At 41.6% G+C, this 22477-nt stretch overlaps 1 protein-coding gene across 1 annotated transcript in view; it reads right to left on the bottom strand.

The window, feature by feature from the left end:
- NTF3 (neurotrophin 3) overlaps positions 1 to 14153 on the bottom strand; it is a 54641-nt gene extending 40488 nt beyond the window's left edge. Inside the window, exon 1 of the mRNA XM_040596674.1 lies at positions 13977 to 14153. Coding sequence (XP_040452608.1) covers positions 13977 to 13994 — 18 coding nt within the window. The 5' untranslated portion in view covers positions 13995 to 14153. The remainder of the gene's footprint in view (positions 1 to 13976) is intronic.
- Positions 14154 to 22477: the final 8324 nt, after the last annotated feature.

Below are 22477 nucleotides of genomic sequence, written 5' to 3'. Positions count from 1 at the left end.
TCAAATGTCCAGTAGATAGTTTAAAGCAAGAATACCTGCTTATGTAATCAAAAGACTAAAATCAAAGTATCTGTGAATTCTCATAATTGAAATGTAAAAAAACACAAATAGAAAATCTATTTAAATAAAGAACAGGACATCTTCCGACTTGTTTTATGTACAGCCAGTGCACACACACACACACACATATATATATACACATGTCGACGTGTATATGTATAACACACACACAAATATATATATATATATTACATGTACAGATGTAAATACCAATATCTAAAGCAGAAAAGTCAGTAGACCAGATGCTATCTAGAGACTCATAATAGATTTTAGGCTTCTGATTTCCCACTCAGAGAAGATTTACAGGTGCTACATTTCTATTTCAAATTATAAGAGCAAGGTTGAAATTACCTATAAATAAATTTTAATTATCACAATACTGAAAGATTATGACACAGCTAATGGTCTTTAACTGGAATCCAGGCTGCAGTGTGAAAGGTAGAGTAGGAAAGACCAAGGAAGAGAATTTCCTGTGATATGAGAGGCAAAACTTCAGATGAATTTCTTTTTTGTTTCTGTGCATGACTGTGTAGTATTCGAGATAGCTGCACAAACTGATGACAAAAAGATACTTTTAAAAATGGCCTTCAAAAATCATTTATCTTTAGCATAATTTAGCCCTTTTTGAGACTAGGTTTTGTTGTTGATAACTGGCAAAGATGGGCTGGTGCTGAACAAACTTGACACCTGGCCCTTTTCATACTAATCTTTCCGTCTTTCCAGATGGCAAAGTTTACTTCTGTTCCCATCTGTTCCTTTTCAGTCAGAAAAAGGAAGGAAAAAAATGAAATTGCTAAAACATTTCATGGCTTTTAGAAAGGATCTTTGAGATTCTTTTCAAGTCCTTTATTCTGGACCACATTCCTGTGGAAGGCTCGTGATGGCACCTACAATTATTTGCCTCAGTTCAAAGGTATAAAGCCAGGTTTCATTTTTCAGGTCTGCCTGAGACAATTCATCTGGATGGAATTCACAGATGGAAAAACTGCAAGAGCTGGAGTCATCACATCAGCACATACTTGCAAAAAAGAGTAAACAAAACAAGCAAGCAAGCCAGCAAACAAACCAAAGTGGTATCAGACTTGTGATCAGATAACATTTGATGCCATCAAGCAGCAGACAGGCCAGAGCAGAATTTCAGATGAAATTATGGTAGTTCAGATTTGGGAAACTGTTTCTACATTAAGAAAAGGTTTTGTGCAGAAACAGTCACTCCCATTTCCCTGGTTATTTGCAACCGTTTCTCTGTTGAGTTCTCAGGTCTACATTTTCACTGCCTCAAGATGAACTTATTCCCTGGGGTTCCATTGGGCTTCTTCCATGTAAGAGGGGTCACAATTAAGCCTCTGTTAAGCTAGTTATCTGCAAAGCTAGCAACTGACTATTCAAGAATATTCAGCAGGAGGATGATAGAAGCTGATGGATGGGAATAGACAGAAAAAAAAAACCCAAAGTGAAATCCATCAATGGAAATCTGCCAGCTAACCAGGAAATCATTTTGGATGCTACTTGTTAGTCTATAAGTTTCCATGTGTTACTAAAAAATACCAGTTAATCTGAGGAAAATTCAGAAAGCAATAGGAATAAACAAGTTTCTAGGGATATTTATGCATAAAAATTAAAATAATCGAATTTATGGACCTGGATGAAGGAAGGCTGTAGTACCCATGCGTGCACACATTTGAATATCTTTAATAGCAAGAAGCTGTCCATACCTTTCTCTTGCCACTGATTTGGCACAGTTCCCTTAGAAGACCAAGAAGATTCCTGACTCCAGTCATCCTAAAAGAGGATGTTGTCCTGAGGGAACTGGAAAAAGGCTATAGCTTAGTTCATGTGCCCCATCAAACAGTCTGAATGCCTGAAAGGAGCCTCAGCATCTTTGCAGGGACATGGTAGAGCAATCTCCTGCATGGCACAGCCTGTGCTGATGCTGCAGGCACTGCAGGGTGCTGGCTCATAAAGTACTGTCTCTTCCACTCCAGGTGAGTCTTTTTACACATTGGGGTGTCTTAACACCGATATACAGAGTGTGTTTGGGCAATTTGTTTCTGGAGAGCTTTGCAATGCTATCCAGGCAGAAATAAGGCTAGTTATCCTGGTGCAGTTTTGTTCATTGATTGGAGGATCAGGAGACTCTCCTTAACCAAGACGCTGTATTAGGTAGGCATGCCAATTTGTATAAAGTTTATTTCTGGACCTCTGTCCAGCTTGCTGCCAAGCTGTATACATACCTCAGTTATCTCTGGGAGATGCTGCTAAGTTGTTCTCCAAGGACAGATTGTTTATCAAATTATTTCTGTTATTTTCAACAATGGTACCTTTTACTTCTTCCTCAAAGAATAACATCATTAAAAATGACCACTAGAAGTTAACTAATGAAAAAGAAAAATTTAAACCAACCTCTAGTTTAAATTTGCCAGCTGTCCTGCTGCCACCCAGAACTGTGTTGTTGTGAACAACTTTTACATGGAAAAAGCACTCACTACTGCAGTAATGAGTGGCACTCAGTGGTATGGGGGAGGAAGACTTGAACTGGAGTGATGGAAGCCCAATCACATCATGAATTTAAAATTAGACATGACAGAGCTTTGAAGAATATGCTATCTGGCTGGCTAGAATCTTAGGACCACAAACCATATTAGGAGATATTAGACTTCAATGGGAGATGGATTTTGTTGGTTTTATTTCTTCATTTCTGAGGAATTCCACTTGACCTCCCAAGCTCAGCAGCTTTCAGAGTCCTCTGTGAGGGGACAGTATCATGCCCTGTCAACAGGCTTCACTGGCTTTCTCCTTGTAGCTGCAAGTCCAAGTTCCCTGCTCTGTGGATGGCTGGTGTCTCTGGCAGTGAACAGATGGGTCAGCAAGGAGACAGGGTTTTGCGCAAGGGGGAAACCTGCCAGGTTTTTAAACAGCTTTGGTGTCCAGTGGAATTTACTTGAGATTTCGTAGAACAAACGGGAATGGTTTGTTTCTGAGGAACTGGCAAATTCTATCAAAGAAATGGATGTGCTATATTTTTTTTCCAAACAAGTATACCAGTTATCTAGTATAGGCATATTCTCTTTCTCTCTCAGACTTCTCTGATTCAACATTCTAAAATGTTTTGGATGTGCATCCATGTTTTTTAAAAAAAACCAAACACCGAGACACAAAGTTAAGGTCTGGTTACAGTCACACTAATTTTAGCAGGATCTCCTGGGTGAAACTGAGGTCAAAATTTGGCCTGCAATCAGGTAGATTTCCACATTTGCTCAACTGGGGACTCCTGCTTCTGTGTAAATCAGAAATAAATGCATTGAATTCAGTGGAGGTGCTTGTATCAAACCTGTTGTCAGAGGCTGAGTCAGTAAAGGCATGATGTGAACCAAAGAACCAGAGAAACGTTATGGTAAACAAACTCACCAAAGAGCAACTAAGCCACTCAGGTTTGTTAAAGGTGGTTCAGAGGATAGTGAACACTGAAAAGTCACCAGCTTTTATTTCAGAGGAATGAGGTAATGAGAACAAGCTATGAGAAAAAAAGTAAAATTAACAGGAAGATTTCCTAGTAAGGACAGAAAAAATGAGAGAAATCAAAGTATTTCACTGGCCTTTAGAAACATATTTCCCCAAAACGCTAACTCTTCCAAGGGAGACCACTCCCTATCCTAACAGATGTGAAAAGCAGCTTTAGCTTCCCAGGGTAAGATTTAACTCCATGAATCTTTTGTTAGTTTTTGGTTTGGTTTGTTACAAAAAAAAAAAAACAAACAAAAAAAACAAACAAAAAAAACCAAAAAAACCCCAACAAACCCAAAACGGCAAACCAGAAAAAGAAACTAATTTTGTAGTAGTGTTTAGATTGTTTTGCTTTTTTTTCAGAGCCTTTAATTATTACTCTTTCACCATAAAAGCTAGACATTGTTCTTGAGTGTTTCAAACCTGTAAAGGCAGTTTGCATACAGAAAATTCAGCCCCTCAGCAGAAAAATAGTCTCTGTACAGATGGCTTCATGACTAGTTTTGGTATTACTAAATTGATAGAACATTTTTTTCCAATTACATATAGAGCCCATCCAGGAAGAAAAGCATATTAAGGCAATACCTCCTAAAGGTGTTCCAATGTGGTGAGCGGTTTGTTTGCCATCCCTCTTAGAGTTTTACTCCATAAAATTGTCTGTTGCAAATCACGCCCACTAACAGAAGCAGCCAGACTACACCAGCCACTCTACTCCACCAGCAGACAGTTTCTCAGGTGGCACCTGTACTAACAAACAAAGCAGGGCCAGGATACGGTGTCCAACACCGGTGTGCAAAGACCATGTCGCGTAGGCTGCTTCATGTGCAGTTGCCACACAGAGGGATCTGTTTGGCAGATATGGTACTCGCCACACACACCTGAGCAGAAACTGTGACTCTTCTTTAACACACAGACTCGTAAAGTATAAGTATTCATATTCTTGTTTACAAGACTGAGAATATTTAAGTGTTCTAGTTTGTAGGACTTTCAGACCCTCATAATATTGGATTAATTGTGCTTCTATTACTATCAGTGCTAAAACTCCTATTCACTTGTGAAAAGAAGTGTCAACTCTGTTCTTGAAAATCCTGCTTTCTGAGCCTTAGGGCCAGCTAGTTTAAAAATGCAATTGCCATCATTGAGACTAATGTCAAGGAGTTTTTAACTACAGCTGCTTTCAACTTCATATACATCTGAAGAAGCTGCTAGGTAGACCCCTGTGCACAGGAGATATTTAAATAACATGCATTGCTCATCAGATGAAAATCTATTTTCCTTTTTTTTAAAAAAAAAGGAAGTTTATTTTGTCTAAAGTAGAGGGATCTCATTTCTTCCAGTCTAAGTCAGCTGTTTTCCCTGTGTTACAAAAGATGTTGGTGCTAAAAAGAGAATTGAGAGTAGAGGGTGAGCGGGTGGTGTCCACGGGGGTCAGGAAGGACGAGGTGGGAGCACCCTGAGGGTGCCCGGCCCATGAACAGATACTGCTTGTGTGAGTGGCAGTGCTGGGGAGGAGAAGGAGTTACTCAGCACGCCGATGTGATGACAAGAGGCCTGACTCCCTGACAGGAAAGCGAGCACAAGTTTGTAGAGAAATTCCAAGAGGGACAATGACTTGGTCAATGCAACAAAGAGCGATTATATGGCAGTATTACATGGCCTGGAGGGAGGGCAAGGACAGTGCTAGGAAGGCCAGAAGGAGGAGGACAAAGAAATAGGATGCAGTGTTCTGGCAGTGCGGTCACACATTGACCTTTCCTCTTCCATTGGCACAAATGCATGCACGCACCATCCCCACACATATGTACATTCGGCTTATACGTGTCTCCCATCTCCTCTGCAAAATACCCCTGGCCTGAAAACTGGATGCAGTCCATAAAACAGGATACTGGTAAATGATGACTGTCGAGGCTGGGGTAGTGTTTGGTGACCTAACACTGTTTTCAGTTGTGTCGTTGAGCAGTCTGAAAGCATAAGGGGTAAAGCTGCGGAAAGATAGAACAGGAGAGAAGGAATGCACAGAGACTAGATAGAAAGGATAGAAATGAAAAAAAAAAAAAAAAAAAAGTTATATAGAAGGACAGAAAGGGGTTGGGAAAATGGGCAGAGGGGGAAAGCCTAAGGTAATAAGTCTAAGGGACATCAATTCAAAGCACCTATATTAAACGTCAGGGAGGAAGTTGGAAAGGCAGAATACTGCAAATGAGCTAGCCACAATTTAAACAATAAAATAATGCTGGATTTATTAGGTAGAAGTTCTTTCATAGTGGAATAGAGAAAAAGAAGAAAAAACCAGAGAGTGTAGAAAGTCATTATAATTACAGAAGGCAGACAGAGATGAAAGAGGTCTCCTGTTTTAGGAGTATCACCTTTATTTGTGGATGTTCTGGTGCCACAAAGATGTAGATGAAACTGAGGGAAGTTACAAAACTGAAAAAATCATAATTAGAAAAGTAGGAAAAAAAAGCTTAAAGAAAAAAAGAATCTTATACACTCCGTAAAACAAAGAATGGGTTTAAGCAACAACAGCTCATGTCAAGTATTGGAAGAGTATATTTAGTAAACAGTAACAAGGAAGGAAAATTGCTCAAGATGTTGGGGGATCTAAGTGGAAGAACATGCAAATATCAATAAAGAGCTAAAAAAACCAAAAAAAACCCCAAAACCAACCATATCCTTTCAGGAAGATTTTTCAGAAGATTTTTAAGGAGATGTCTGCATCATCTGTTTGGAAAGCTGGTCATGTAAAAGAAGACCATGCAAATTGTGTGAGAAATGAGTGGAGGAAATAGCTTTGTACTTATCTCAGGTGCTGAAAACAAGATCCTGCATAAATCGTTTCAAACTTTTGAATATACAAATCCAGCAAAGGCCCCAGCACATGAAATTACATGTCCCTCTTAGTGACCATGGTTTTGTTACCTAATCCAGAGGAGAGTAAAGTTTCTTTTTTTCTAAGATGGTGTCACTGGACATTTATTTTTGCTGCTACCTTGCAGTTTGGTTTTATGCATACCGCTTATGTGCTAGAAGTGGGTAGAAAAGCATGGGGAATTGTAAAGAGAGGACACACAGAGTCATGTTTCCACATTCTTCAAAACCATTTCTTAAGTATTTCTACTGTAGCCTTTGCATGTAAGGAACAATTTTTTTACTCAGCTGACTGTACATTATCTATTATATTCCCCTAAGGCATTTGTTTTATCATTATCATTTAGTATTTTTGAAACCAAGCTCATAACGGATCATAGCATCTAGATACTTGAAGGTTAACTCAAATACAGCGTACTGGGCAAACTGGTCAAATATCTCCATCATATTTATGAGGTCTGTATTTGATAGCTAAAAGCCATAACATCTGATCTTGGTTTGAGCAGAAACAAAATACTCTCCAAATCCCATCTCTCAAGGGGACAAAGGCTGCTTTCGTCTTGTGAGTGTGCTTGTCCACCTCCTGGCTGAAGCAGAAGCCACAGGAGAGGATGCTATCTTAGAACTTGTCTAAGCACAGAACTATTCAGAAGCAGCTGTTGGATTTCAATTTCACACTCACAACCTGAATTCACTTCTACGTGTAGACGAGCCTTTAAACATTCATGCAGAGAGCAATGTACTTCCTTCTGTAATTCTCCAATTAACTGGCAGTTACCTCTGACAATATCAATTTAGACTTCTGGCAAATGTGAGTAAATTTTTGTAGGGCATAGCCCAGAAATATATATTTCTGAGTTAACTAGATTAACACTTTCTTACATGCTAACTCAGCTAATGTAGGACAAAACAAGTAAAATCTATAGCAGGGACAAATCTAAAATAAAGGAATTTATTGCTGGAGGGTGTGAAAGAGCAACTGAGAAGCAGCACATTTATTGCTGTGGTTCCATTATGAGCAACACGCACAGCTGAAGCACAGAAAATGTTGGAGGAGTGCTGCAAATCTTACCCTGTAGGACGCAACCCTCCACAAATGTTTCCATCACCTCTGGCACAGGTTTGTGATAGATAATACAAATGGAGCTTGTTCTATGGAAGCTATATCTTTACGTGGTTAGGTAGGTGATGGCTTCCTCTAAAGTGCAGGCAGAGTGGCGATGAGTTACGCAGGCTGGCTTCCTGGCACTGCCTGATGGAAATGTGGAATTACCTGCTGTCCTTTCCATGTGCGTTGAAATGCAACCAACGTGTTACTTCACTGAGCTCCAGCTGACTACCAACAAACTTTGTTTCAGGCCCACAACCTTCCCCGACACACCACGGTCCTCATTCACACATACTTTTATCACACATATCTGCAGACACAAACTTGGAAGCCAAACTGGGAAAGACCCTTTTGTGTGCATGTGTGAAGAGGCGGAGAGCAGCGAGAGGTAGAGAAAGGTAAGAGACGGAGGAGTATATGGGCTTGTTCTGATCTTTCCAAATACTTGCTGCCCTGAAGGAATGGGCTACCTTGCTTAGCTTGCTCATGCAGCAAGATGCTTGTACCATGTGAAGGAGAGAAGGAGAGTCTTAACTGAGCTGGATGCTTGGCTATGTTTTTCTTTTAATTCCTCAGGAAGTATAGTCTTCCTTGAGGCTTTCTGTGGAGGAATCCTCTTCCCCTATGGACTTAAGGCTCATAATACAATCAGGAACATAGCTCTGTATATTCCCTATAGGACTCATTTTACAATCTTGCAGCTACTCCATATCCACGCTTACTGCTTCTGCCTTTGCACACACATCCCATCTGTCCACTCAGAAAGCAACTTATCCCCACCTCCCCCACCGACAGATGCATGAACAGGGATGATCGTCTCCCACACAGAAACAGCTGCCAGCCACCTCTGTCATCCCTACCCACAGGCTTTTTCTTTCCACTGTGCGCTCCTAGTCACCACGAGAAGACACACACATGGCCCTGCACAGGCAAACATCTGCAGGGACATGCAGATGTTCCAGCCTTTGCAAACACATTTCTCTGGCTGTGTCATTGCTGAAAAGGAGTCCAGGCGGGCACAAATACCCCATGTTTGATTCTCTTCCTGCAACAATCTAGCACTAATTGTACCCATCATCTCCTTTCTCTTTTTCTGGCCAGCTGACAGGTTGATGCCAACATTTGCTTTCTGGTTTTTCAGCGGCTATGTGGGGAGGAAGGGGAGGTGTCAGAGACCAGGGCATTATCCCGGGCAGCGCTGGTGGCAGTGGGCTGAGAAGGATGCTGTCTGTGGTTTCAGCCCATCTGAATCCCAGTGGCTGGGACCACTGGCTGCAGTCATGCGTCTCCCCCTCATGGACAACCGCTTCACTGTCCCCACCGCCTGCGACTTGCCATGGTGGGAAGTCCACTGCCATCAGAGGAGAAAGGAGTTTTCTGATGACTGCAAGTGGCTCCAAGCACTGTCAGGAAAAATTATCCAGCTGGGGAGCTCCAAGTGGATTCTGCAGTGGGAAACCAGTGCATCAAGTAGGACAACAGGTTCCTAACACAGCCCATGGCTGCATGAGCACTAACTGCCTATTAGCTAAGTATTTTACAGGCTACTTATCTTTTTGGCAGGAATTAATCCCTGGAGTAAACTGGAAAGGGATCCATCAACTTCCATGTGACTCATGCTACGTAAGGTCTAGGCCCAGAGGCTGCAGCCTTTGAGCCCAGCAGGTCAGCGTGATCAGACTGTCTTCTCCCAGTGCAAGCCTTGCGAGATTATTCAGTCTTCCGATCCATCAGTCTTATGGACGGAGATGAGCACTATTCTACACAGTGCAGGACAGCGCTTAAGAAGACAACGAAGCCGTAAGCAAGCCAGAAAATCTGAAGTTGTTTATAGAACAGATTTGAAGAACAGATGTCGACAACATTATGATTGTTTTGAAGGGAAAGACATTCTTAGTGTTTCTCTCTCACACCCGAGATGTATCCTATGTTTTCAGCCTTTCGCCACCTGCACATTACTCCAGTACTCCTCTAAGCCATGGAGAAAGCTAGTACTTTCTTGTTTGCTTTGACTGACATCTGTACTCCCTGTGTATACTTCAACCCAATGGTTGTTCATCCAACAGCCCTGTCAACTACTTGTAGAGAAATCTCTCTGCCATATTGTGCCAGAAGTACTATGCTGAAGTTTTAAAGTATGGAAATAAGGTGCATTTCTATGCCTCCAAATAAAGACGGTCTAAGTATTTTTAATTAGACGTCCTGGGATTTTCTCAGGATTATTCAGTAGTTCTTTAGAAAAAGCCTGCAAAATCTCAAAGGGAAAGCCTGCCTGCTGTGCATGTCACGCAGAAGGCAGGCACATCTAGTGCATGTTTGGTACTATTGCTGCCCACGCAGCAAACCATTTTCTCAGTTAGTCATCCTTCCCTACCCTCCTTCTCAATGCAAACACTGCTCCTTAGCACTCACGAAACTCACCTCTGTTGTGTGTCTTACATAATTTATTTCGACACAGACCGTTGTGTCACCAGTGCAGTGGACACGTGATTCTCCAGTTGGCCTCCAATAGCCATCTTACGTATCAGCATGGTTTCCTGAGTGCCTGTTTGTAACTGCCACACGGGCATACGTCCCTTACAGCAGCAACCCAGGGCTCTTTCATGCCCCTCAAGGATTTCAGCTTCTTCCTGCAGACTGGCTGGATCGTTCTCATCACACGCCTCCCTCTGTAACTCTCAGGCACGTAAGCACAACATTCACTGCACACATCTGTCTCTGTCCCACACACAAAACAAGTATCTCATATATCCATGCACCTATCATCACTGACCATATGCATTTACCTGTGCCTTCTACCTGCTCCCCCTTGTACTTCACCCCCAGCCTGCCCTCATGCTGCTCTGCAAGCATGTGCGGCCCTTTGCACACTTAGCCAGCCTTCCTTAAACTAAGAGGCAGATAACTACAGATCGCTTAAGCCGTCATAAACTTTTTCTCACTCCTCATCACTCTTGCCTCCCCCACAAGCTGTTTTCCTTCTCCCAGGCCCCACACCCAGGTCTGCAATCCTTACCTGTACTTCCCTCGTTTACTTAGAGCATGCTGTGTACACAAATCTCTCTTATCAGGCACAACTTGTCACTCCTTTCACCTGCCCTTCCACAGCCCTTACAAGCAGGCACAAACTGGCAGGTACCTTCCTTGCTTACACACCATCGTGTGTCAGCCTACGCTAAGCTTCTCACCCCTCGTAACGTGAACTGTCATTCCCATTCACTTCCACTTCATGCCCTACAGCTCCTAACTCCACTTGCCTCCCCACACACTTCACACTTTACTTTCGACCTTAGTACAGCCATGTGGCTTATACGGCTCTCCAGGTAGTTACCCTTCCCATTCCTTCTCCTCCCACCCAAAGCTTTATGTCTTTAGTCTTTTCTCCACTAGCACATTTGTTCCATTGCCTCTTGCTACTTCACTTAGCCAGTACCTACCACAGAGACACAAGCACATTTGTTACATCTCTCTTAACAGAAAATCAATCCTTTTTTTTTTTTTTTTTTTTTATGTATGTGTTCTCCTCCCACACCCCTCACATTATTCCTTACCTTCCACTATTTTCCTTGATTGCTTCCCCTTTAACATATTGCCTGTTCTTCCCCTATGTTATTGCAACTACCTAGTGAGGAGGAAACCTCTGTTTCTGCTGGCCGAGCCACTCCTGCACCTTTGCATTACATTCTCTGTTTGCCTACAAAGCAACACAAACCCAATTTCCTCTCACCCTGTGCTCTCTTGCCCTATAGCTCCTCTAAACCATCTTTTTCCTAGGCATCTTTAGAGAAAACCTAGCTCTTAATTTCATCCTCATGCTTCCTATGTTCCTCACTTTCCCCCCATTCTCAAGCTCCTCAAGACTTGTAACATCTTTATATTCCTGTCACAGTTCACTATGCCCCCATGATTTCCACTACCTTGCATTTCCTCACAGCACCTTCACACGGCTTTTCCCCCAGTTCTGTCTCTCCCTTGAAACCAGGCAGAACACTCCAGCAAGCTTCCAACCTTCTCTGAAATTTTGCTAAGCGACTACCCCCTGACAAACCTTTATGGGTCCCTATACCCTTTTCCCATCAACACACCCTATTTCCATCCAGCTCATTTTTTCCTCTGCATTCCTCTGCTTGGCATGTGTTTCCATCACCATGCAAGCCTTCCCTTTCATAACACCTTCCTTGCAAACACATCCTCGTATCTATTTCTTGACAGAATCAAAGGTGTCTCCTTTAGACGCCTCCCACAAGCATCATGTAGCTGATTATTTTCCATACCTTTCTCCAAATAGACAATAGTTCACATTTTTCTTCCTCCTCCAAACATCCTTTGTGCCCTGTGCTTTCACCTTTCTCCCTCCACTCCCACTCGATACCCTGCCTCCCCCTTGCAGACCCTAACATCCTTGTATATCCCTTTCACATCCTTACCCAGCCCCCAGTCTGCACCTTTGCCGCATCCCTCTGAAGTGTTACTTCCCCTTCTGAGCTCCTAAACCTTTTTCCGCCCACAAAGATCCTCTTTTTCCAGTTGACCTGCCGCAGCTCCCCTTTTAAGTTGACCACCTTTGCATGGCTCACCTGCCCTTATTTACCCCAATACACAACACTTAATAAATAGCAGTTTACTTTCACTATATAACACTTTCCCTCCGAATTCCTTATATCTGTCTTTCTATGTACCATTTAGTTTAGCTTTCTGGGGGGTGGGGGGTGGGCTGGAAATCCTAAACCTACACGTGTTACATACTTCAACATATAAGCACCCTTTTATACAAAGCATTCTGCTCTTGACTTTGCTGGTACATCCTCTTCCCTCCATATTTTGGGTCCACCACCTGCAATCTTGTCTAGTTTTCCTTCCCCCGCCATGCTCACACACAGAGCTCCTGGTACTAACACGTGTATCTAAGACCAGGACTCTTACTTCTAGCTGAATTCTCTTCCACTCTGTACTGCTTTTGTCTGCCTTGCCACAAAGTGAGTTTTTCTGTTTTCTTTTTTTTATTATTATTAGATTTTCCTATTATTTATACATGTTTCTTGCACTCCTTCTCCACTTACAGGCTTGCACAGATCAGGTATTTCCATGCCTGAGAATGTCTCTCCTATTTGTCTGAGTATTTTCCTGAAGGCACAATGTAAAGGCAAACTTTACATACCATTTGCACTCCTCATGCAACAAATCACATGAGCCTAAGAGCAAAGAGTGCTTTCTGAAAGGTTGTAGCTCATAACAATTGACTGGACCATGTAGCACATATCTCTGTCTATTTAAAAAGGGGAGGGGGGGGGGGGGAGTCAACCCCCCTCACACACACAGTCATCTCTAAATAACTGGTTTTGCAATATAGGAACCAGAGAATGTGCACATAGCAGCCTTATTCAATCCAAAATATCCATCTCTCCGGATACTGCATATTTATAGTTCAAGAGATAGAACCAACACAGAGCTTTCCCGTTTATTTTAATGAAGGATTAAGAACTGATCAGAAAACTATCTAAACCATTCAAGGACTTTTTCCCCTCTTGGCTAAATAGCAGTTTGGTGTCTCCATAAGGACTCGCCAGTAACTGAGGCTTTAAGCTGCATTTCAGCTGTTTAGATGAGAAACAGCTTTCTATTTTGCTCTCTATACATGCATCTGTGTTGATTAGTTGTGTGCTGCGTTCCTAGAAGGCACTTACCAAACGCTGGAAACTGCAGCGTAAGAATAGTTTTCCTGCTATCCCAGCACAGAGCGAGTGTATCTTTTTCACCTAGACACAGATGTGCAGGGAACCCTTTGATCTGCAGTTCCTCCCAGAGAATTTAGTGTTTGGGTCTAAGGAGAATGAGGATTGATTCAAAGCTCATGAATAGGGTTTCCAGTGTCTGATACATGAAAAAAAAAAAAAGAAAAAGAAAAAAAAAAGAAAAGAAAGCTCCAGTGAAGTTAGTTACCTGAGACAGGCAAGATCTAGAAATTGGGAATTCTGACTTCGCTTGTCATGGGCTTTAACTTTCCCTGAGGGCAAGCATGCTATGTATGCTGAGGCTGGCTCTTGCAATCCACTCTCAAGATTTGCAACCCCTTTTGTTATATCTGAAGTTGCTGGTTTCGCTCTTAAAATAAAACCAAGAGTCTCTTTTACTTTTGCCTCTTAAATCAGATTCTTTTAGCACCTCATATTTCTCCTCCGCTGTTTTCTTGCCAGGGACCTGAACAACAGTGTGCAGAGCAGGAGGAGAGAGGAACCTCAGGACTAAAGCAAGCTATAGGGCAAGTGGGGGGGTGGGGTGGGGGGGAAGGAGGAGGCACAATAGGAAAGGCAACATTTGGGACAGATCTACTGCTTACAAGACACCCCCCCCCATTATACTTCTTTAAAGGACCCCTCTCCCCCCCCTCCTCCCCGCCCTCTTAGGACCCTATTAGAAAACGTCAAATTTCCCTTACCGTGGTAGGAGTAACCATGGCATCCGTGTGAATGTTTCCAGAAAAGTCGACATGAAGAGAAAGGTGGATGTAAATATGTTCATTCAAAGTCCCAAAGTTGGTCTGCTTGGGTTGTGCAGAGTTGCTCTATGGGAGAGGAGCCTTAAACTCTGAGTCCCGTGAACATAATCTGCTCGATTATAACAAACCAGCTCAGCCAGATGGCTCTGTGCTCTGCACATTAACCCCTTTATTGCCATGCTCTGCTTTCCCTACCTACCATTTATAATAACCTTGCCTCGTTGGGGAATTTCAGAGAACGAGGCATTTTTTTGAAAACGACAAAACTGTCATAAAGGTCATTTTCCCCCCTGTGTGCTCTAAAAAAAACCATCACGTGCCTATTTTCTTTTTTTTTAATCCAATTGACGGTTTTATTCCACTTCCTGGCAAAATCTTTTCATATTATTAAGAACAGTATTAGCACCAGGGAACATTTTAGAGAATTCTTTTGTTAAATCATAACCATCTCTTCCGGACCGCGATTCTCAGAAGACAAGTATTTTATTGCAGGAATGTCTCTGTGTTTGCACTCTAACGGTCCATCTACCCCCCACCCACCCCCCAGCCACCGTCCCCCGCCTTCCCCCCATACTCTCTCTGTCTCCCACATGCACACTCACACACATGCACACGCGCACCCTTTGGTCAAACTGCCAGCATGTGTTGCTATTCTTACCCTTATTCAGAAGTCATTATAGGACATGTAAAACAGGTGAAATAGAGACACAGAACTAGAATGCCATAAGCCTCTGCTCCCTCGTGCTCTGGCTCCTTTTTTTCTTTTTGGTTTTTTTTTTTTTTTTCCCCTTTCCTTTTTTTTATTCCTTCCAAATCTTAGACAAATTTAGTTCTTCGGCCAGCATTTCTGTCAACCAAATCACCCTCCATGACACAAAAATAAGTGTTGGGAGAAATATCCACTGTTTAAGAACAGACCTTAGGATGGATTTGTGTCCAGATATCCCTCCTGTTTTGATTTGCAGATTAGTCCATTAAGGAAAGGATGGCGAGTGCCAAAAACATGGAAAGTTCATCAGCAACCCGCAGCGACTAGTTTCCAAACTTTTTATTTAGAGTGATTGCTCACAGAGATGGCTGATAAATTTAGCTGCATGCCTCTAAGTCTCCCTCTAAATTTACATGCTTAAGTCATCTTTCTTTTCTATTTGATTCAAGCATGATTGAGAAAGTCATAACCATAAGAACATGGTCATGTAAGATAGGACACAACACTCTGAATCTTAAGAGTCGCCAGATTGTTTCCTTAAAGAGCACTTCCTTTTCTAGCTTATGAAGTTGTTTTCTTTTGTTATTTAACCAAGGAATTTTTCCTCTTTCCCCTCCCTGTGTGAGGATGATTAGACCTCTCATGCTGTCAAAGCATTGTACCATCTCCTTTAGGACATTTTAATCTACCTAGATAGTTGTGACAGTTTTACCGAAGTATTTTCCATCATGAATTGAAATAGTAGTTGAAATTGAAGGTTGGTGTCATTTGTTGTCATTGTCCTTTATCCGACTTTTTTTCAACCATAAAAAAACCCTTATTTAGGGAACGTGGAACTCTACAGATCGTATCAGTCTCATAAATTCTGATTTAGTCACTTATTCCCTCTAACCGTACAGATGGAGAAGGAAAGTCATCTTCCACCGTTGCCTCCTAAGAATTCTCTACTAAAACTTGCTGCTCTGCCAATCAAAAAAACCACTCAAACCTTTAATAACTCTAGAGCCTTTTTGTCTTCACCATTTGGCTAAATGCAGTTTCCATCCTTTTTAGAGCTTTTTCAGCTGAGGCGGGATTCGGAATTAAATCCTGTCCCCCATGCAGCCCCAGCCCTGTAGTCAGATCTGAGAAATGCCTAAAATGTGACTCAGCTTTTAATCTCCTGAAGTAGACAAACAGTGCTAGGAATAGAAAATTTTCCTGTGGCTGGTGAACGCTTTTCCAGAGGTAGGAAAAGGGTTAAGCATCTGAAGGCAGCCCTAGCCCGGGAACTTTGCATTTGCAGCTAGCCCAGCAGAAAAAGATGGAAAAATGTGGGCTGCAAGTAAGCGTCCCAGGCAGAGGGGCTGCCTGGCTGGTGGGAGGCAAAGCTGTCCCAGCCAGGCCCTTTGCACCAGTTGAGGGGTTTTGCTGTGTGCTTGTGTCTGGGTCTGTGGGCAATCAGCCTTGTAATTTGAGATGGGACACCTTAATCTTGCCAAATATGTGTGCCCTGTAAAAAGCATTGTAGACAGGGTGTTTTTGCAGCTATAGAAAATGGAGACGTGTTGGGTCCTTGCAGTTTTCCAACCTTTCCTCTAAAGGCATTTCTGTTGCTGTGAAGCTCTTTTTTTCTAGGTATTTTTACATCTTCATCTGTTACTCTGGAGGTGGTTTGGTTTTGATTTTATTATTATTGGTTTTTTTAATCCTAACCCTTAGCACAAGTGGATTTATTTTACACTTCAAACATATTTCTGAATTTTTGCTGAGAAACAATAAAGCTCCTAAATGGTCACCTTATTTTATGTGCCACCTTCAGGTCTGAGGTTCTGATCGGAGGAAAAAAAAATAAAATTGCAACTTTTAACAAGTCTCTGTTCTGTCTTGAAGAATTTTAAATGTTGCTCAAAGCGTGCTGTAGAAAGGCATCCTTAAATTCTTGGGATTTAAATTTGAATAATTACTAGGCATTGATCTGATTAATTAGGCATTTTTATCAGACTTCAAAATACGTAACATTTTATATACTTTGAAGATGTGTGTTTCTCTCTACATATTAACAGATGCCACTGTAATTGCGTTTGATGTTAAAAATTTGAATATTTATAGAGAAGATATGCAAGTGAGTAAGTAAACAGATGAAAATTTGATTTGGTTTAATGCATGCCTTGGGTCACTATCAAAGCAGGGAGTTGGTGTTCCCCATTAACCGTTAACTTTTGCAACAGCACCACTTTGTGGTTGAAGCCCTGAACAGATACTGGAAGGGGAACGTCGGTGGGGACACCACGTGCACTTCAGCAAGTCCGCGCTGTTCCCATGGTGGTTTTGATAGACATCCACAAACACACCTACCTGTGATGGAAAGAGCTTTCATCCGTATGGTCCTCCATTTATGAGATGATAATTTTGAAGGCAAAGAAGAATTGGAAGCAGATTAGCTCTGAACATTTTGTCTGTCTAAGATCTTCAATTCACAAGGCTGTTCGCCTTTGAAATGACAAAATCACTTTTATTCAAATTTCCAAAATTTGATAAAGGATCTGACAACATTTCTAGTAAATGTTTTTTCCCTTGGCATGTGTTGTAAATGTTTTGTTAAAAATGAAAATGAATTCAGGCATGGTTTTCTTTAATTGCTGGGAATGGTGTTGGAAAAAAAATATTTCAGAAGTTATTTAAATATTATTTTAAGGGTACTAGTGGTACTGTTTCAGAGCTGAAAGAATTGCTGAAACATCATTGACATTGGCCTTCCATACATTTGCAGTAGTGCTGAGCTCAAGCCATCGTGTACGGTCACATTTGAGTTTTCCTTACATTCTTGCACCCAGGCTAGAGAAATGAGAAGTATTAAGAAGAAATTCCAAACAGGAATCACAAAATAGGTCAAAATTGGTTCTGATACACATTTCTTGGAAAGTTGTCTTCTGCAGCTTTTCCTCTTTCATTAAAAAATAACCTGATAAATTCCTGAAATAATTACAACAGCTCGTAACAATTAACATGGTAGATCAAAGATGAAAAATATGTACCTAGAGCCTCAGACATGCCAAGAGGTAGGATGGAAAAAATGCAGGGCAATAACCATGAATTAGGGTCACACCCCGAAAGCCATTGTTCTTCAGAGCAATGCACGTTACAGAGTTAGCTTTTATGTAGTTCCCCCTGTAAACCTATTGTCTTGACTGAGAATTAGCAAAGTGAGATTAAATGAGATTATAAATAGAGTATTAATGAAAGCAGTAACAGACTATTTTTTACCTACTAGCACCTATTTTTTACCTACTACCTACTATTTTTTACAACTACTAGCACTTGCTCGTGAAATATTTCACACACACACAATATAGCAGTATTCAGCCAAAAAAATTTAAATGTTTTACAAATATTTTACATTTCAAAGTCTCCCTGTTTAGTGAAATGTAGAGATCTGTACTCCTATATAAAAATAAAGCTATATAATAAGTAATATATAAGAGGTGACTTACACTTGCAAATATGTTTTGGCAATAGAGTTATGGATCATTACAAATCTCTCTACTACACTGACATGTCACCAGTTTAGCATGTATTTTGGAGTTATGTATGTTTGACTTTTTCTGGTGGTATCCAGTTTTGCCAGATACACCCTTTATTGCAGGAATAATGAAGAACGGTTGCAGCAGAACAAGGTTAGTTGATGATAGGCACCATTTTGGGAAACAAACAAGACCTTCCTTGTAAACAATAGGCATACTTTCATCTGCTACTCATTTCTTATGATTACCAAACTAGTTGAAGAGACTTTGCATGACTATTTAAAAAAAAAAAAAAAAAATCATTTCTTACTTACATAAATGCTAAGAAGTTTGGTTCCAGTACTTATGCTGGAACTGGGAAGAGGAACCTTCATTTTTTAATGATCCTAGATGAGGAAGAAGCTATCTGGAATCACAGAGCCATTCTTTTGCAAGGAAGATAAATTCCACACTGGGACATATAAAGAGGTGCCTCACCTGTCAGACACATAAGATACTCTGTTAAGGCATCAGCTGGGATGTAGGATCCAGTTCTGACCAAGTTCAAGCCAGAGAAGACCTGGAAAATGACAGAAGCAATGATTAAATGTGTAATATATTTTAAAATATAACATATGATGAAAAATGAAAAATTGGAATTGCTTACCAAAGAAGAGAGAATTTGTGAGGTTTTATAATCGAATACTTCAAGCTCATGAAAAGCTCCTGCATAGAAGAGACCAGCTCACATCCTGACTAACTGGGACAAGAACCGATAAGTTGCAGCAAGACGAGTTCAGATTAGGCATTAGGAAAAACTGGAGAGCCCAAGCTCCAGACCTGGTTGCCTGGGGCTGCTGTGATATCTGCTTCCTTGAAAACCTGCATCAACAGGGTAGAGAAATCTGTCAGGACCCACAAGGCTTTAATTGGTCCTGCACTGGGGCAAGGGAAGGGCTAGGTAATCTCTCTCAGCCCATCTTTTCCATGACTGTATGTCTTACATCATCTTTGATAACAAATATTTTCTGCAACATCATGTACTCTTTAATCTGACTAGCTTCAGAAGAAACCCCCCCCAGTGAAATTTTAGATATCCATATGCCTTGGTTTGGGACACTAAGGGACTTATCACTGGGGGAATCGACTGCTACAGGCAGCAGAGCTACTCACTAACACGCCGACATTTCCCCAGCAGGGAGGTACACCTCAGTAGTGTTTTTCTCTCCTGAGCTGATGCATCTGTATCTTTGAGGTCCAGTGGAACTATAATATCTGAAGCAAGTTGAAAGGGAATGAAGGAAAAGGAAAAGACAATCACAATTTTTACAAAAAAAAAATCTGCCACCGAGTCAAGGAGTTCCAAAGTGAAGGGCCTCAGAGCGCTGGTGGTTTTCCAGCATGGCACCAGCTGTGTCTTTTAAATTCAAGCAGGTAACTGAAATGAAAGGCACGGTTCCATGCAATACATCTGATAATACTCCAGCCATAGGGAAATATGTCCTGACTTCCGTGTTTACATTCCTAGTCATGGTGTCAAATATAGGTGCTGTCCTCATTTGTCAGTTTCTGCTACTGAAAGAAATAGAAAATAAGGCAAAGAAAGGAAAGTGAAGTAATAAAACACTGTGAAAAGAAATGCTCCACAGCCTTGCTCAGTCACTTGCGAGCAACAATGAAAGTTAGGGTAACGATGGGAATACAATTGGACAATGACTTTTTTCATAAACTAATTTAGTTAACGTTCTTTTTTTATTTATTCTGGGATTATGTTTCCTAGAACAGAAAAATTCTTGATTCAAAATACAGCCGATGAGGTGGGTTTGATAGCAGAAGTTGGCTTTTGAAGTCAGTGGGACATTTCTCAGCACTAGCTTGTATACCCTGTAGTTAGTATTTGTGTGTTCTGACCTTACAAGGCACTTTTATTTGTATGAAAGCAAATTTTATTCACGCTTTTTATCTGATGGATGCTGATGCCCATTTGGCTGAGCTTCTACATTTTAATTCTCTAAAAGCTTAGTGGGAAATCACATCTGCTAGAGGAGGGGCAGGGCAGCAAACATGGCATGGCTCAGCTTTCAGGCAGCCTGAAACTGCGGGTCCCGTTTGAGGTAACGCAGATGTACAGGCAGGGGGTTTAAACAGTTCTGGCTAAATAGGCTGTCAGTCTTAAGCTATCATTCTTAAAAAACCAAAATATTTCCCAACCTTAGGCAGTACATCATCTAGCTGCCTAAGTAGTCTCTCGGGGCCTATAGACAAAACATTTAATGCATCTGTCTATAGTATTACGTTTAACCTCACTGTGATTGTCTGTGAATTAGTGAACTGTTAGGAAGTCTCCATCTTGAACTGGGAGTGTTTCAAATGCTGGTGTCCCCAGCAGCTGTCAGGCAGGCCTGGCAGCTGAGCCCTTCCCAGCCTGTTCCCAGTGCCCAGCAGGCAGGCTGTGCGCCTCTACCCTTCTTGTAGGCAGGTTGTTAGCATGGACGTGGGCTGCTCCTTGCCCATTGGCCTCAGTGCCCAGAAATGCTTAGTTTATCACTACTAGATGTAAGCAGTGATTTCGACAGGGTCTTCTATGTACTGTAGGAGCAGGACCCCAATGTGAGTTCATTAAGGTGCACTATTGGGTGAGTCCTGACTGAGCGAGTGGCACGGATGCGGTGGGAGCACACAAGTCCAGTGCCTGCTTTCAAACTCAGACTGGCTCTCTGCATGGAAAGCAAGCTTGCAGCCACAGGTTACTCCCTGGAACATGTGGGGCTCCAAGGACCAGAGCCTGAAGGCATCGTGCGGTGCTGAGCTTAGGCAAGGTACCTGTTGGTGGTCTGCATGCAGCTTGAGAGACATCCGTGAAGACAGGGGATCAAGGATGCACTGCACTTACAGTCAAGAGCACTCCTCAGGAACTATGTGAACAGGCAGCAGGGCTTTTTGCTCACTCAGAGCTTTTTTTTTACCTCAATTCAAAGAAAGAGAATACCTTTTTTTTCATTGTCATGTGTCTCTTTTTTGACTAAGTAACTGGACAATTTTTATTTTTTTTTTTTTGCCCAGAATCCATCCTTCCCCACTTTTATTTGGTAGGACAGGAAGGAGGAATTCAGCCTGTAAGGAATCAAGGGGAATAAGGAAAGAAGCAAAGGCACAAAGGGTTTTAAAATTATAATTTGTTCCCAGTCTGAAGACTTTATGGCATGGCGTTGCTAGGCTTTTGACCCCATCTCTCATCAGAGGAGGAGAGGTGAAAAAAAAAAGAGGCTGAATAGAAAAATCCAGCATGTTCTTTTGATTGAATAGTACTACTGACGGTTGAGGTTAATACTGCTTCAGGCTGTCCATGGCTGACGTTAAGTTAGTTAAGTTCCTGATTTATAACTAACTCTTCTCTCTAGCCTCTAAGGCAGTTCATACCAAATATTGTTCTACTACATGGTCTACTACATGGCAAATCTCTTTTCCCAAATATCATCAATGTTTAACCCATGTCTGTGATGGTTGTCTGTCATGTGGCTCGTTCCAGTTCTGTAGCTGAGCCATTTCTTTATCAAGCACCACGAGGACCAGAATAGCAACTGAGGTTAATGTCCTGCAAGGAAGGAAAATGAAGAAACCATGTGTTGAGCAAAGGACAACAGAGTATGTTTATTACAGCAAGATGGGCATGGTCACACAATCGTCCATGACTGGTAAAGCCTAAAGCATGAGTCATGCAAGCTTCATCACACAAGTAACAATAGGAAACTTTATGGAGCTTTACAACTGTTATGAGGTTATTGCATGTATGTTCTCTAACACACATGCTGTGTTTGATTTTCATCTTTGCTTTAGTACTTAATTCAGTGCTTTTTCTCCTTTGCTGAGAAGTTCCTGCTGAAGGTAATACCCCAGTATGGATGGCTTCTCTCAGTAGCCAGCAGTGTTTGTTAAAGACAGGCTCTATCCCTGCAGGCTTTGATTTCAGTATAATCATTATGTTGTACAATGGCTTGAAATGTGTGTATGTAGTTGCAATCTAATGGTATTAAGGACAATTTTAATGACACTCTTTATGGTCTAAGTAGGCATCTTGGCTTTCCCTTATCATGGTCTCTGCCTAAACATTATGAAGTGAATAAGACGAAATTTTCATCCTGAGAGCAAATACAACTTTTTTACATGGGTAGTTCCTCTGAAATTAGAGCTAATTCTTGCAGCAAGGCACTAGTCAGTGTTGCAGTCAGAACATGCTGATAAAGTCAAAT

Source organism: Falco naumanni, chromosome 5 (assembly GCF_017639655.2).
Source record: "Falco naumanni isolate bFalNau1 chromosome 5, bFalNau1.pat, whole genome shotgun sequence".
Taxonomy (NCBI): Eukaryota; Metazoa; Chordata; class Aves; order Falconiformes; family Falconidae; genus Falco; species Falco naumanni.
Note: the sequence above shows the minus strand (reverse complement) of the source record. Positions and strands in the feature narration are given on the sequence as shown.